This window comes from Protomyctophum bolini, assembly GCF_963924005.1.
Source record: "Protomyctophum bolini genome assembly, chromosome: 11".
Lineage (NCBI taxonomy): Eukaryota > Metazoa > Chordata > Actinopteri > Myctophiformes > Myctophidae > Protomyctophum > Protomyctophum bolini.
In genome coordinates this window covers 33,281,407-33,298,343 of record NC_137872.1, presented here as the reverse complement: position 1 = coordinate 33,298,343, position 16,937 = coordinate 33,281,407, and the positions used below count along the sequence as shown (strand labels likewise).

Sequence of the window (16,937 nt, the reverse complement as noted above, 5' to 3'; positions counted from 1 at the left end):
CTGGGAAAACAGACCCAGCAGCATGCAGTGTTTGTTACAATGGCGAAAGAGCTTGTGGGCTGTTCTCTCTCCTTTTATACTAGTGGTTGGTGATTTTATACTGGCCCAGGCAGGTGTCACAATCTCACGACACGCCTCCAATCTCTATACTGCCACTCCCACCATCCATCATCAGCACTGGAAAACATAACAACACGGTCGTAATCATGCCCTCCATGCTTATACATGGGGGCCATTATTAGACTTGTTCACATTATTATACTTAATTACAAATTTACCATGGAAATCAATGGAGGTTGAACTGTTCCTGAAACTTTGTCCAAATATGGAGATGACTGACATCATAGTACTGATGTCAGTCACATTACCTCTGATATTTATCCTTTCTGTTGTTCTACAATATATACAGTTTACAATATAGCCTTCTGCTGAGATCATCACCCTTCTCATCCTGAAGCATCGTTTCGGGAGTAAGTTACCACTTAAGCCCCACAAAATAGCAAAACTAGTGTAGTGGATCTATAGAGTTTGTAGGTTCACAATTGTCACTATTATGGGGATAAAAATAGAAAATGTTTGCCTAAAATGCCCTGCCCAAAATAGGGACACCATGCAGGTTAAGTGTTTATGTACAGTACTGTACGTGCAATATGTACAACGTGTGTCATGGACTGAGATGCATTCAGTGTTGATCTGAAGTCTGATTAATCAGCCCACCCAAACGTATGGGTGGGCCACAAACACAGGACCTGATCCAGAAAAGGTTGAGAACCACTGGTCTTTAAGCAGTTGGAATTTCTACTCCAATTTGTTCCCTCCTCATTTCCTCATGAAGCCAGATCGGTTTCATTTCCTCCAAAGCCAACATCAGTTTACAACACATTGTTGTAATTAAGTTCAGCTCTCACTAGTACGGTGGAAATGCAGTGAAGGTCTGTCTTCTCTCTCCTCTCTCTCTCTCTCTCACTCTGTGTCTCTTTCAATTTAATTCAGTTCAATTCCATAGACTTTACTGCCATTAGATTTGAGAGTTACGTGTTGCCAAAGCACAATTATGATTTTGAATGTATCACACAACAACAATGATGAGTATCATACAGTAATATTGTATTACTACTGGCTAGAATAACTGTCTCCTTATTTGGAATCCCTGAACATAACATCATTATCTGGATTCTCTGTAGAAGACGTGGATGATGAAGAGGGTAAAAATGCCGAGCAGTGAGGCTCCCCCGAAGCACAGCTGCACGCCGTAGACCAAAGGCCACAGAATGTCCAGCAGTCTCCTCTGAGGGGCCGGAACCCGTTCTGTGATCAGGTCCGACTCAGACCGTGTCAGATCCTCTGATCGCTTTCTCAGGGGCTGCGGCGCGCCTGCAATACTTGGTTCTTGGTTCTCGACCTCTAATTTGACCCCCGGGAAACTAAAAGGGCTGGAACCTTTATGGTAGTCTTCGACATGATGCTTCAGACTCAAGTATTTGTCCTGGTTGAGGTTTTTCCCCACCTCCACGGCAATGTCTGTCCTGCCCACTTTTTGCAAGGCGCGGGAAAGCCGGTCGACGTAGGTCTTTGCGCCGTTCTTCAGAATCCACTGCGTCAGATCATTCCGGCACTGGCTTTCCCTCTCTGCTGGATCAGTAGCAATCCTCATGATGCGGGGCTCGAGTTCTAGGTGGTCTAGATGCTGGACTATGTCCTCCCTCTCTGCAGCATCAGTGGCATCTCTCCTGACTTGAGTTGACCGTGGTGAGGTTGTGCTTGAGGTATTGAGTATGTTTTCCTCTGGTGACAGTCGCTTCAAACGGTCATATATGCTCTCCTCTTTGTGGGAGAGGGCCCACAGGAGGTCTTTGCACTCCTTAGACGTCAGCATCTCCACCAGACGCTCCAGCTGGTGTATGCTGATGCCATCTGCCACAGTGTCCTCGCCAAAGCTTTGGAGTAACGTGATGGAGAAAATGATGAGAAGACTCCAAACCCTCATGTTTTACGCGATATATTGCTTCGATCTTGTTGTGTCCCCTCCCCTATCGTCTAATGCTCCGTAGGTCCTACTTGGATGAAGTGGACGTGAAGATTGATCTTCACAGCTTAAATAGGCTGACCAGAGGGCAACGTCACAAACAACACATCCACAGGTGATCTCTATCTCTATAAAAAAGTTGCTGCGTTCACACGGGCAGAGGCAAAAAGATGCAAAGATCACAGCATAATTTTCCGCGTTGACGCTTTGTTGCACGTTGAGGTCACCAAGCGTGCGTCCGTAGTGACGTGTGTGACCGCAACTACAGTTGTAGCTTTGCCTCTGCCGATGTGTCAACGCAGCATATGGCCTCGGTCATCTATGACGTCACTCAGTAGTCAGTACTATAATGATGTATATGTCATCTCCATATTTGGGCAAAGTTTTAGCCCAATCCGACCTCCATTGAGTCCCAAGGTTTTACCACGTTAATGTTTCATAAACATTGTGTGACAAATCATTTGGGGATTTACTTCCTCGCACGAGAATGTTTTGGAACAGAAGCATTTCTGCACAGACTGAGGGTTATCACAGTGCACAAAATATATTAAGTATTAAGTACAACAATCCATGCCAATTTGAGGTACTTATCTTTAATATTTCAACATGAAATTTCACCAAACAACGGGCAAAATCGGTGACAAGTGTGTGATAACTGCCCAGTGTGGGAGTATAGGGATTTCTTTTTTTACCATTACTTCACTGAACACCTGCCCGTAGAAAAAAACATGGAAACACACCCACCTTCTATGATGTCACTGAGCATCCTGAAGGTACCCAAGGACCCACACACCTCAGACATCGGCAACATTAAAGAAAATCACATGAAAATAATTGTCCGGGTGAAAATCACCCGCGGTTAGTGTTCTGGGGTTACCTCGAGTTTTCATTAAAATATTGCTAAGTAGGAACTTAAAGTATACATCCAAACTGGAACACAATCTCCATTGATCATTAATATAAACATGCTCTGAAAATGCTCTCAACACGGCAGCCTATTACAGTATGTTAAGTGGTCAGATGGGCGGACCGCAAACTCTTTTCTAGTGGGCCCTGATCCAGAAACCACTGCACACTAGGCAGCACAAAAATACACTTGGTCTAGAGAAATACACCTGACTTTATTTTAAAAGAAATGTAGTCATCATACAGCATACTGTACATACAATGTGTAAATCTCAACGGCTATTTGCAGACCGCTCCAACAGGAGTCCCTCTCTCCAGCATTGATCCGCGCTTCAGTGTTTCCGTGTATCACAATGAAAGCAACTGTATCTCATCATGTAATCAATGAATCACTTGTTATCCCCTGCATGTGTTATAGTGTAGCTTATAGAATTGTAAGACCATTGAAATGAGCTTTTGGGAAATGAAGATGGAACCCTGGCTATGCTGTGTAGGGTACAGTACGTCGCCTTCCTATCTCAAGAAATAAATATGTACATTCAAAGGCATCTCTTGGCAATACTTCGATAAAAAATATAATTATAGTGTTAATAATTGTTGATTGCACATGTTTTGATATATAAGTGTCCCGGTCCAATACCCTAAGAATAATTTTCCTTCATAATAAAAGTCCTCTACCGGGGCCTCCAGTGTCCAGGTAGACACAGTTCCTCTTCAGTGGTGATCCCTTCCCTTTGATCCTATTTTGCAGTAGAGAGTCAAGGAGACAATCATGGCACACACCTGGGATAGGATATAAACATCAAGCATTAAATAGAATAAAGAGTAAGAATGTGTGTGTGTGTGTGTGTGTGTGTGTGTGTGTGTGTGTGTGTGTGTGTGTGTGTGTGTGTGTGTGTGTGTGTGTGTGTGTGTGTGTGTGTGTGTGTGTGTGTGTGTGTGAAAAAAGAAATAAAGAACATGACCTGATAATGATAGATAAGACTATATCAGTGGTTCTCAAGTTCCTTGATGGGGTTCCAAATGGACCCTCACGTGTCTGTAACTCTGAAACTGTACGAATGGAATGGAACCAAATGGAACCAAATTGGCCTGTAAGGGTCCATTTGATTTGAACACTCTCAGAGTTATGGGGGTCCTTGAAATTAAACAGCTTGAGAACCACTGGGCTATTATGAAACATTGTATACATTGTTTCAAACGATGTACTAGAGGCTGCTTCAGAGAGACATGGCCATGTGAACATAAGTAGTCCAAAGTAGTCAGTAGCAGGTGTCCTACCTCCAGAGCTGCAATCCCCAGGGCCACTGCAGCAACAACCACTGAGTTCTCATCGATCAGTTGTATTAACCTCGGGAAGCAGCCAAGTTTCACTGTCTGAGGAAATAATAAACACCAGTTACTATCTATGATCGAATGGCCATCAATTAATCCCAAATGGTTCCGTATCAAACTCTGGGTTCAGTATATGGCTACAGCAAATACAGTGACCAGGGATAAAAGTGACGAGGAGCTCCGTCCAAACTCACTTCACGCAGTTTTTGATTCCATGTTTTTGTAACCCATTTTTCACCCCTGTGTCAATTATCTAATGTGATCCTGGGCTCTACACACCCTCCGCCAACCTGGGGAGAGCAACGGACTTGAACTCGTGCTTCCTTCATGCATGAGTGTCCAAGTAGCTCCTTTACACCTGACAGGGGGGGAGTTTCCCTGGTTGGACATAGTGCGTGGAAGGAACACGTTATTCCAACCAGTTCCTTTCCCCTCCATCAGGCGCCCCGGCTGGCCAGGGGGAGGCTGTTTAGAGACCAGGATTACTGCATGTTGTTTTGTGAGGGTACCTACTACCTACCCTAGGGGACACGGGGAGAACATGCAAACTCCACACAGAAAGGCCCTTTGGCCAACCCCGCCTCGGGTATGGGAGGAGGAGAGAACACGCCACCAGCACCCACAGCGTCCCCAGCGGGAATCGAACCCAGGACCTAGCTGTGAGGCGACAGCACTACCGACTGTGCCCCCGATTCACTCTTTTTAAGCTGGTTAAAATATGTAATACTGAAGTTAACCGCTTCAACCATAGCGTAGTGGACATTTAGGCAAACGTTCAGTAAAAATAGCAGATCTACAAGATCACAAAATATAGACACATAGTGAGCTTGTAGATTTTTGGCAAAGTGATTTGGTGTAAAGGGACAAAAGGAGGGGAATGAATGAAATGATCATTCATTGATTGACAATTCTGAAACATAAAAAATATCACAGAACCAAAGGAAAGACTGTATGGCCCTTCTTTCATATCAGGACTAGTTGTAGAAGCATCAGGTGTAGGGTTCGTCAGTACTGGTATTCTCCATAGTTCAAGCCCATACATTGAATTCAGATTTTCCCAGCCATTATCAGCAGATTTCTCTGATAGTCTGGCTACGCGACACTAGTGTCAGAGGTCATACCGTGTTTAATGCACTCTCAGCCAGTTCTGTGTTACAAACGCCACCCGTGTCTGGGCTGCAACACTGCGTTGGGAAGTTATTTCCATTGCCGGTGTAATATGGAGAATCAATGAAGTCTGTGTAGTTGAAGAATCCACAGCACCGTAGCTACAAGGGACAGAAAGATAATTTATTTTCGTCAAAGCACTGAAGTGTTGAGTGCAAAGGAAATGTCAGGTTAAGTTATATCACAGTAATTTAATAATTTGTATAGCATAACAATGTACCGTCTCCATAGTTGAATTCCAGAGCTGTGTGACGTCTGGATTCTCCCCGTAATCTTTTCGAATGTTTTCCACTACTTTCAATCCCAGCGAGTTAAGCATATCATCTGCCTGAAATGTAAAGTGCAGAATTTTGTTTTTGAATTCAGTTCTGACTAATTATGCTCTGTTATAATGCCATCTTTTCAAAGGAACAAGTACATAAAATCTCTTTTCAAGATTATTGTCTTCGTCGTGTCTGGCCATCCTCTATATCACGTCTCTTTCCAGTGGTTGGCGCAGGCGAGTGCAGCGGCATTTTCAAAATTCTTAGAAATATTTGTAAAAGTTTCTAAACAAAAATAGCAGATATACATGTTTTGTATGTCATCTACATGCATTGCAAACATGTAGATGGTCAATCTTTTTCTTTTGTTTGATTTATTTTGCCATTTCACAATAGTGCGGCCGCAGCCAGAGGCTATTAGCAATGTAGGGCTCCTTGGCATGGAAAAGTTGTAGGGATTTCTGTCTAATGACTTACCAATGGTTTGAACACCAGGACTATCACTGCTCCAGCCACCTCCGCTATGAACACCACCAACACTATCACAAAGAACTATAGGGAAGATAAGGAAGAAGAGTGAATAAGCATGACTTTCATAATACTACACACTCCCCTCAACAACCTGACCCTCTGTCTACAGCAGGGGTGCCCAAAAGGTAGATCGATCTACCAGTAGATCACAAAGGCTGCAGTGCAGGTAGACCACATGACATGCCCCTGGCCTAAAATATAAATAATGAAAATTTAAAAAAAAATAGTTCAAGTGGCATATGCCACTTGAATTAAGGTGACTTGATTGATTTACATCAAAAGGGGCCTGCCTCAAACCCACAATGCAATACTTTGTTTTCGACAGATTACGAACGCCACGTGCTGAAAGTGTATACCACCATAACATCTGGATTGTTAAGGCCTATTCATAGTCTGGATTTTCGGTGGTAAGGTGACCACCGCTCCGGTGGTGAGCTGACCACCGGAGCTGAAATAACGTTGAGCGGTGGTGAGTAAAAACAGAGAGAAGGGCTGGAGCGGTGGCGGTGGTTTGCTCACCGCGGCTCGTGACGTCATGTTGTAGTTCGGTGGTCACCCCACCACCGTAAATCCAGACTATGTATGAGCCTTTAGTTTAACCGCAGCAGCCTTGCATCTTTATTGTTGGCATGTCTTAAAAATAGGGGAACATTCGGCAAAAACCAACATTCATCAGTCATCCAAAATGGAAGAACAAGAAAGCGGCATTGAAGGAAATGAAGGACACGTGAAGTGCAACTATGCAAATATTAATATTCTATTACATGGGTGTTGTGTTGTCATCATTCAGAATAACACAGCATTCCAGTCTTGCAAACATGCGTTATTAAAATCTTTATTCAAAGTGAGTGGCATATTCAAAGAGGGTGCATAATGCAATTCAGGCATGCATGCACACACACACTCACACACACTACAACTGATCTAACCTAATGGATAGATGTCTAATGTTAAACCTAACCCTAAGCATAAAAACTTGGGGACACCAATTTTTGTGTTCATATTGACATGCACTCGGGCCTGTCTAAGGTGCACTCACGCACGCACGCACGCACACACACACACACACACACAGACACACTCCAAAGCCCCCACAGGTAGATTTTTAAACTATTTTCAGCAATGGGATAATATAATTTTTGGTGGGTAGATCTTGTTCTGCTGGTCATTTAGCAAGTAGCTCTCAAGTTAAAAAAGTGTGGGCACCCCTGGTCTACAGATATTATATGTTCACCACGCCTACTTTGTGTATAGCACCCTTGGTTCATGATGCCGGGCATACAAAGTAGAGATGGAATCTGGTCTGTATAAGTGCAAGGCAAGTGATCTGGCTGTACAATCCCCAAAATTCCGTCTAGGGAATACAATTTTGCACAGGAACAGGTGTCAATTATTCTTTTAAAACGCAGCAATCCATGGGATCCATGATGCAAAAGATAAAAATTTATATTCCCGCGAGCTGCTGAGCTTTTTCTTAAACCTTTGGCCAGTACATTTTGACTAGGCCCCTATCTTTTAAGGAACAAGTTGTCATATCCTCTTTTCATCAACTGTGTAAGATCTAACCTTTTCTCATACTTCTTTGAGAATGTTATGCTTTTAGTTCCTCTTTGACCTTCTTACCAGCAGCCCTGCTACAGTGAGATGAATGGTAAGTTGACTAACAATTCGTTTTCTTAGTGACAAATAAAACCTTCTTGATTCATGATGTGGCCTCTGTTGCTCCTCAACTTTGGAACAGCAAACAAAATGGAAAAAGAAAAACTAATTCTCACATACTACTTCATGTCATTCTAAATGTGTGTTTTTATTTATTTTCTAATGCCTTATTATAAACATTTATTGACTCACTACTTATTGAGGTTTTTTTAAATCATATTTGTACCTTATTGTATTTTTGAGTGGTGCAACCACTCCTACAACCAGCAATGTCCGTGTACCTGTTTGTGTACCTGTTTGTGTACCTGAATGAGCACGAGTATGTGACTTATTAATAGCAGTAGGGGGCGCCAGAAACAGAGAGAGGGGTAGTGCTTTGTCTCTAGAGAGAGAGAGAGAGAGAGAGGAATTGCACCACTCAGTTCACACGTGTGTGATTTTTTGTATATATCTTGCTCTTACATGATTGCGTCTTGTTCAGAGTCACTTTGCAATTCGTGACCATTTAACCCATTTTGGGGGCGGGAACCCCCTTTGGTGTTAGCACTATGTTATGCTTTAGCTATTGAAAAATAGCAGATCTACAAGCTCATAGCGTGCCACCGAGTGGCGCGCTACGAGCTTGTAGGTCTGCTATTTTTGAAAAATGCAGGCAACCTACCATGAGCAGCATGCACCTGCTTTCCTTAATGGCTCCACAACAGCCCAGGAAGCCGATGATGAGCAGGACGGCCCCGACGGCGATCAGCAGGTAGCCCACGTTCAGGATCTGATTGATCTCCGACGGCGCGTCCTCAATTTGATCCACGATGCCGAGGATGGAGCTACTGTCCACCTTCACCCAGATGCCCACGCCCAGGATGGCAACGCCTGCCACCTGGGGGTACAACGTGGGTGGGGGGGGGGGGGGGAGAGGGAGACAGGCGAGGTGAAGAAAGGTGGAGAAATGTATTCCTCAAAGAGGAATTGCTCATTGCTCCCTAAAGCTGCAAAGTCAGTGTTCAGCGGTAATGTCAAAGATATATACAGAGCAGGTCTTCTGGACTTTGTGTATCCACGTGCAGTTCATAATTCTTATCTCGCAAACAGTTATAACCTGACTTACATTTTAAACGGTATAGGCAATGTAAAATGTTCCCACTCATTTCTGTGTCATAAACTAATAAAAGTGTCTGTCTGTTCACAGTAAAGTATATATTTGCAGTGCGTTTGCATATTACCGCAATCGTTCCACAGCTCAACTTACGCTATACATATACGTACATCATTATAAGAAGCCTATATGACACGTTTTTATGGCAACCACGACTGCACCTCCATCATTATTATGAATTAGTTTGATTCCCAAATGTTACACACTTACAAAGATAATGCCATTGAAGGCAAACATCATGGCTTTGAGGAATCCAAAGCACCCCATCTTGCTGAAGCTTGCTCTGCCTGTAAAACAATGAGTAAATAATATTCTTTTAAAGTATGAATTCACATTGTCAGAGTATCTACAGGGTGTGTTGATTTAACTACAAGAACAAATGTATCTAAATGGAAATGAACACTTTTACTGTGAATTTTATCCCAAGGCAGAACATTGGATTTTCACGTCTTCTACAAACCCCGTGACCTGTCCTTAATGAACATTTTTCTGATTTTCTCATATAATCAACAGCAATTTTAACCAACATTTGACATTAAGTGACATGTGTAAAGAGCATGCCATCAGTAACCTTATATAAGACGTTGTATAAGAGCGTGAACTTGCTGTCAATTTAGCTGTTTCTTCGCAGGTTTTGTTCTTAGTTTCAGTGCGTCACGCTGTGCTTCAGATGGAGTCACAAATTAACAGAGTGAGGCCCCCGTAATAAAGATGCTGTGTATGGTGACTTTGTAAAACCTGCACTTTGTCAAGACAGTGGAGAGGTGGGGGAACAAAGCACCTGCCACTTTCCCAAGCTCTCGGTATAGCCTTTGTCACCTCACACACTTATCGTGCTCAAACAGTCACGAGAGAGCCCTTGCTTTTTCGGTTCCCTGGCCTCTGGTGACATTTGAAAGAGGTCCGGCACCTCTTTCTGTGACCTGGGTGAGTGGTTTGTTTGTTTTAGAATTAAGTCACACACACAGGCAAATAAACTGGACCACAGCACGCACACACACACACACACACACACACACACACACACACACACACACACACACACACACACACACACACACACACACACACACACACACACACACACACACACACACACACACACACACACACACACAGGCAAATAAGCTGGACCACAGCATTTTCATGAAAATGGATAACTAAACAAATAAAAAGGAGGGGTAGGGAATGAAAGGACCTCGCAGGTTACAGACCAACCCTGGCAAAATATGCCTTTTGCAACAGCTTGACTTTCATCAGACTTGAAAACATTACTGATATATTAAGGGGGTAAAGTAGGTCCATAAACTCTAGTCACAGATACATCAAGAAGACCAAAACAAAGGCTTGGGAGTCTGCATTCCCATAGAGAACTCCATGGCTGGCTAGCCAACATATCGCACCCAGCATTTTTGGAACAGTGTCAGGACAGTAGTTTTAGTAGAGGCAATCAGGAGCAGATTAGAGATTACAATGCCATTAACTACCTCTGCTGACGCACAGACAAACACACACACACACACACACACACACACACACGTTCTGGTTGTGTAAATGCCTCATTTCACATACTTTTTTTTATAAACTTTGTTACCCCTTGTTTCTCACTATGTTGGAGTCTCTCTCTCTCTGTGTGTGTGTGTGTGTGTGTGTGTGTGTGTGTGTGTGTGTGCGTGTGTGTGTGTGCGTGCGTGCACGTGCGTGTGTGTGTGTGCACGCACGTATAGTCCTCCAAAATGGGAAACAGTGCCCTTTGTTTACAGTGACAACACAAGCAAATTGTTATTCCAAACAACAATGACCAAGCAAATAACCCTATTGTAACGGGTCGCGTTAAGAGGTTTGATTGGGATGGCTCTGTCTTCACATTCATACTGCACACATTGTGCTTGCCTTAAAAGGTATATGATAGTAAAACGTTATTTCAACATTCCCCAAATATTCACTCATACAAGTATGTTCAGTTCTGAAATACAGGGAGTGGCTATTGAGTGCAATTAACAAGAGGTTATCGTAATGTGACGGAGTAAAGCTGGCTAACATCAAGTTAATCATACATGTGGAGCCAGAGGACAGGGTGTCCTTCCATAGAAACATAATGAGACTTGAGGGAAATCACTCTTCTCTTCTTCATCCTCCCACAGCATTTCCCACTTCCTTATGGTCACTTTTCAGAGGCTATTTCACTCTAACATTCAGTAGTCAGCCCTGTGATTTATTAACAGGCTAGACAGACTAGAGTCACATGCAAATGACAAACATCATTTCCTAGCAACCTGCAAGCAGACCCATGAGCCACTTGCATAGATGGCTTTTACATTTAGCCTGGCTGAAACATACTGTATACCTAAATTACAAACTGATACTAATGATGGCACTTACTGTCACTTCCTCTTCCTATATTACATATTTTAAAAGGAATATGAAAGAGTGTGTGGTTCTGGAGCTTTAAGGCAAATTAGCACACCTTATCAAATTCAAATGATGTTATAATACACCGCTGCACCACCTGTGAACATTTGAACAATTGTTTTGTGTTTATGAAGGCTGCAATTAGATCATTATTATCTTTGTGATATGATTGCATGGCATGACATTCCAGTTTAGAATACTTGATCTCATACTGCTATGTCAGAATGACCATAATTAATTCATAGTCGTTTGAAGATGCTATTATTAGATGAAGTAACTTAATTACATACGTAATGTTTGATCATCTCTAAGACAGCAAATGTTTCTCTGAGACATTCGATATTTGCAAGTTCGAAAAACAAGGTAAATACCATTGAATTAATAACACACACACAGAGCGACAAAGCCGTTAAATGTCCTTTCGGACTGAGCCAACTCCCATCAAAACATGAGACAAATCTCAAAGGATGCCATTGAGGGAAATAATTGCCGGCTGGAGCCAAGATCTCAGGAGGGACACAAAGGATCATTGTGGGATCCCTCCCTGTGTTGCCACGGCACCTGATTTCACTGGGAAATAAGCATCCGCCTACAACAACACCGTCCACCACCACCACCACCACCACAACACACACGCACATGAACAACATGCTACTTCTCGGTGATGACTTTGAATTCGTGAGCCTCAAGACAGTTCAAGTTCAAGTGAGCCCTCTAAAGAAATCTTGTCAGTATACTGTACCTTTTTCAGATGAGAAGTTCCAAAAAGGGTAAGGCGGTCAGAGGGTGAGGAGCAGTGATGTCCGAGTTCAGCTGGTCTTCACTCAGATGATGGAGGCGGTTGCTTGTGCACGGCGAGTGTCAACAGGAGCAGAAGAGACCGCTGAGGCTCCCTGTAGCTGTTTTTTCTTCCTGTGTCCTCTTGGTGTCTCTCTCTCTCTCTCCCTCCCCGCTGCTCGCTCTGGGAGATGAGTGTGAATGCGTTATTTTCTCTTGTCAGCTGTCTGGTCTTATTCTAAGGCTGCCAGTTTGTTATACTCCAAGTGAGGGGAGGGGGCGGGATGAGAGGAACAGGTGGGCGTGACCCATGAAGCCAAGTTGTTCAGCTCACCATGGCTCCAGAACAGAGCCATACCCACCTGAGCCTCAGGTTTCCCCTCAGGTCCTGAGGGGAAACCAAACACACACACTCACGCAAATGCACGCACGCACGCACACACACACGCGCGCGCACACACACACACACACACACACACACACACACACACACACAGAGCAGAGTGTCTTTGTATCAAGGTGTGAATTGATACAACGTTTTTCAACCGTTCTATAGGCGAGCCAAATGCTGCTATTTGTTTTGTTTTGTGTCTTTTGTTTCTTCTCGTTTTCATATTGCTTTCGATTGTGACTATGCTATACTGTAGGTTGTTTTTTAAACCTTGCTCTGCGTACAGCACTTTGGAGCCTTGTTTTGAAAGGTGCTATATACAGTAAATAAACTTCAATATCATTATCATACTAAAATCATAACAGCTGTTAAACTGAACAGATCGGAAACTGGGTTGTCAGCAGCAATACAATACGTCATTGTTGGTTTGGACTTTGACCTCATCATTTCTACTGTAACAGCGTGACAGAGAGAACATATTAAACTTTCACAATGTCTTTTTCGTGTGTGACACAGAACACTGTGTAACAACTGAACTGGAACGGGAATCACCGGCTGCAATACAAGGAAGCCCCGCTTAGAATGATTACTCGTGAAATGGTATAACCACCAGTAACACACTAATAAAATCCCTCCTCTCTGCCAGGCAGGATGCATGCCCCAGTAATAATAGTGATTGTACATGGTCTCTGTCCTCCTCTCTCTCTCTCTCTCTCTCTCTTAACCCATTCTGACCTGAGATCAGATTCATACGAGGTTTCCACTGGACACACACTGGTCTGATGAACCCATTCTCATTCTGACCTGAGATCAGATTCTAAAAAATGTCAGTCGTTCTTCGATTTTTCAAAAATAGCAGACCTACAAGCTCGTAGCGCGCCACTCGGTGGCGTGCTATGAGCTTGTAGATCTGCTATTTTTCAATAGCTAAAGCATAACATGATGCTATCACCAAAATGGGTTCCCGTTCAGAATGGGTTAAACACCATAATATGCCATATGGGTAAATGGAGTTCCTCAGGGCTCAATACTAAAATGTTCAGTTTTCTGTTATTGTGGGGGAAAGCTTCAGCTGAAAATAGCCAATCGAAAAGCTTACAACACAACGCATTGTGAACATGTCGATCTACTATTTTAGGCTGAAGCTTTTCCCCACAATATTGATGCTGGGGTTTAAGTGGTTAAATTAATACACATTATTTGCCTCTCTCCGTCTGGGCCACAGTCGATGATACTGTTCTGGGGTTGACCATATGAAACAGCCCGCACACCATTCAATGAAAGATTGCGATTTCACGTGTCAGATTTTTAACTATGCTGAGTTTTTGCTATGGCCCACACTCTCAGTGCGAGTAAGGGCTGGGCACCATGCCCTAAATTGACAAACCCAATTTGTCATGAAAGTGCTTTGTGCCGAGTCTGGCCTCTCATCTGGGATTAGCTCAATAATGCTCGACCCTGTTGAAAACAAGTTTAGTGCTTTGTCATGGTTCGTCCACAAAGTAACAGTTTTTGTATTGACTTATGTGCTTTCATTTGAAATGTACCCATTCTGCATACTGTGAAATAAAATGTTCAAACAATCAATCAATCAATCATCAATGTATTCATCATCATCATGGCCCTCTGAACACCCTCAACAACACAATGTCACTGAGTGACAACACAATGAGACATGATAAATAATAGATTTTGTATCTTCTAGAAAACTACTAAATAAGAAGAAATTAGCCAGCCGGGGCGCCTGATGGAGGGGAAAGTTACTGGTTCCTTCCACGCACTACGTCCAACCGGTGAAACTCCCCCGGTCAGGTGTAAAGGAGCAACTTGGACACTCAGGCATGAAGGAAGCATGAGTTCAAGTCCGTTGCTCTCCCCATGTCCCCCATATATAGGGACTAGGTTGGTGGAGGGTGTGTAGAGCCCAGGATCACATTAAATAATTGACACACGGGTGAAAAATGGGTTAAAAAATCACGGGATAAAAAATAAATAAAATAAAATAAATACTGTACTGTTGGGCGGGGCCGTTCATAATACAATTGAGGTATGAAGCTGCGGGCCGCATTACATTTATCCCAGGGCCGCATTTGGCCTGCGGGCCACACTTTGGACACCCCTGGCTCTACATGTTTGAATGTCAAATTTGTATGAAGTTATTAGCCGCATACTAGTTCTGCACCGTTTGTCCCTCAATTTCAAATATTTTAGACGAAAATAGCAATCTACAAACTGACTCGTCGCATTAATTTGTGACACACTGTGAACTTGTAGAAATGAGCATTTGCGCCTGTCGTAGACATGCACAGAGCAAGTTCAGTCAGGGAACCTCAGTCAGCGCGCCGGCCGTTAATTGGGCCACCGCAGCATCAGGCTCTCATCCACATGATTCACTCAGCCAATCACACGCTCACCCCATCTCATACCGGCTACTTGAACCAGAGGTTTGCATTCCTCTGCCTTCTTGTATGCCCACTGCTGCTGTATCAGCGATTCAGCGTGCCGCTGTCATACAACCTGCGCTCAATTCTGCTGCTGACCCACCTCCACCCCAGCTACCACCTGTCGTTTTGGATCTACTGTTTTAGGTACGGGGGGATTCGGAGTCCCTATGGTCTGGACTGATGCGCTTGACCTGAGTACCTAAAAAGCAGATCCAATACATCGCCAAACCATAATAAATATATTGCATTGATTATCCTATATTCAATAAATATATATATTACATCCTCCTTGAGTTGTCTGACTGAACTGATATTTTCACAGAATATTCACCCCAGAATGGAGATTATAGGGTTCAAGTGGTTAAGAGTGAAAGACAGAAACACAGAGACTATTTCTAGCCCTGCCTTCTGCCTGGTGGAGATAAAAAAGGATAATTTAGGGGAGCTTAGTGATATGACTTTTTTCCGTCAGTTGTAAAAACATCTAAAATGAGCCCCACAGGACTGTTATCTAGTACATCTTAGCTCCCTTTAGTTTACAAGCATACTACTTCAAGTCAAGACCTGCTTTGATTTAGATAACAGTGGCATTTCCCCATCATGCCACTTGGATTACATGTGTGCAATGGATTACATGTGTGCAATGCCGCGGTTCAATAAACGAGGGGTTTATTGACCATTTGACTGACACACACACACACACACACACACACACACACACACATAGACGAGGACAGTTTAATGATCATTTGTTTGAAACAAATGACTCAGAAATAAAATATGTGCCATATTCAGGTTTTACAGTGATGTATCAGCTGATAAGACTGACAGGAGATAAAAAGTGCATCTGCTTCAAAACTACATAAAACATACTGGATCTCTCACACACACGCATGCATGCATGCAAGCATGCATGCGCACACACACACACACACACACACACACACACAATAAGCACCCACACCAAAGACGCTACATGAGAAAGGGAAGTGGACCACACAATCTTCCTGAGAAATTAAGTACCATATGAAATCACACTGGAACAGTATACTTCTCATCAAAATAGAAATACTGTTGCTCAAGACACCCCCGCCCCCCCACCTGCTTGCTCTGTGTTGGCATTGCCTTGGGTGGCTAATAATGTACTATTCTGTCCATATCGGGTTGCAACTCGAGCAGGGCTGAGTCGGCTCTATAGCGACCTTCGCAACGCCCCGACACGGCAACTCACGCGTCTCTCGTGGCTCAAGTTCCCTAGAGACGGCGCCCCCTCCGTCGTGGTCTAGAACTATACTCTATCGGCGCAAAGAAATTGAAAAAAAACGTTTGCAGTTGTAGTGGCGGCAGCAGCGGGATTCGAACCCCGGATGTGTGGGTTCAGAGTCCAACTAGTAGGAGGGGGGGGGGGGCAATCAGAGGCAGGCGGGGGCGGGTCTTTGCGCAACAGTATTGCCGCTGTGAATGACGCTTCTTATCACAGCCCGTGTCAGAACACTTGAGTGATGGACAAAAGAGGACAAATCTATCAATCAAATAGGACTCTGCTTGTGTAGAGTTACACAATGGTCAACGTAGACAAAGGGAATTAGCAGAACAAAGACCAACACTGATCTTCAAAATCACCTTCAATAATCCCATTATAACAATGTAATCATTTTCAATAATCCCAATTAATACAACCATGTCATAAAAAAACATTCACACTGCTAAGCGCTTGCCTTTTTTTCTTTTTCACCATAAATTAATGCCCCTATTTTGTACTTTTGTGTTTCAAAAGTAGCAGAAATAGCCATAGCATAGAAGCTCACAGCGCATGTTGTTGACACACTGCATAGTGAGCTTGTATATCAGCAGTCATCCCCATTTTAAATGT

The 16,937-nt window shown here is 43.4% G+C and overlaps 1 protein-coding gene across 1 annotated transcript; it reads right to left on the bottom strand.

Annotated features, from left to right (window-relative positions):
• Positions 1 to 2,752: 2,752 nt before the first annotated feature.
• Positions 2,753 to 12,429, bottom strand: tspan34b (tetraspanin 34b). The gene is made up of 8 exons (XM_080774886.1): positions 12,195 to 12,429; positions 9,251 to 9,327; positions 8,549 to 8,764; positions 6,175 to 6,249; positions 5,655 to 5,762; positions 5,389 to 5,535; positions 4,214 to 4,309; positions 2,753 to 3,715 (listed from the first exon to the last, which is right to left on the bottom strand). Exons 2-8 carry the CDS (start codon positions 9,305 to 9,307, stop codon positions 3,647 to 3,649), a joined length of 768 nt encoding a protein of 255 aa, XP_080631012.1. The 5' UTR covers positions 9,308 to 9,327; positions 12,195 to 12,429; the 3' UTR covers positions 2,753 to 3,646.
• Between the last annotated feature and the right edge of the window lie 4,508 nt (positions 12,430 to 16,937).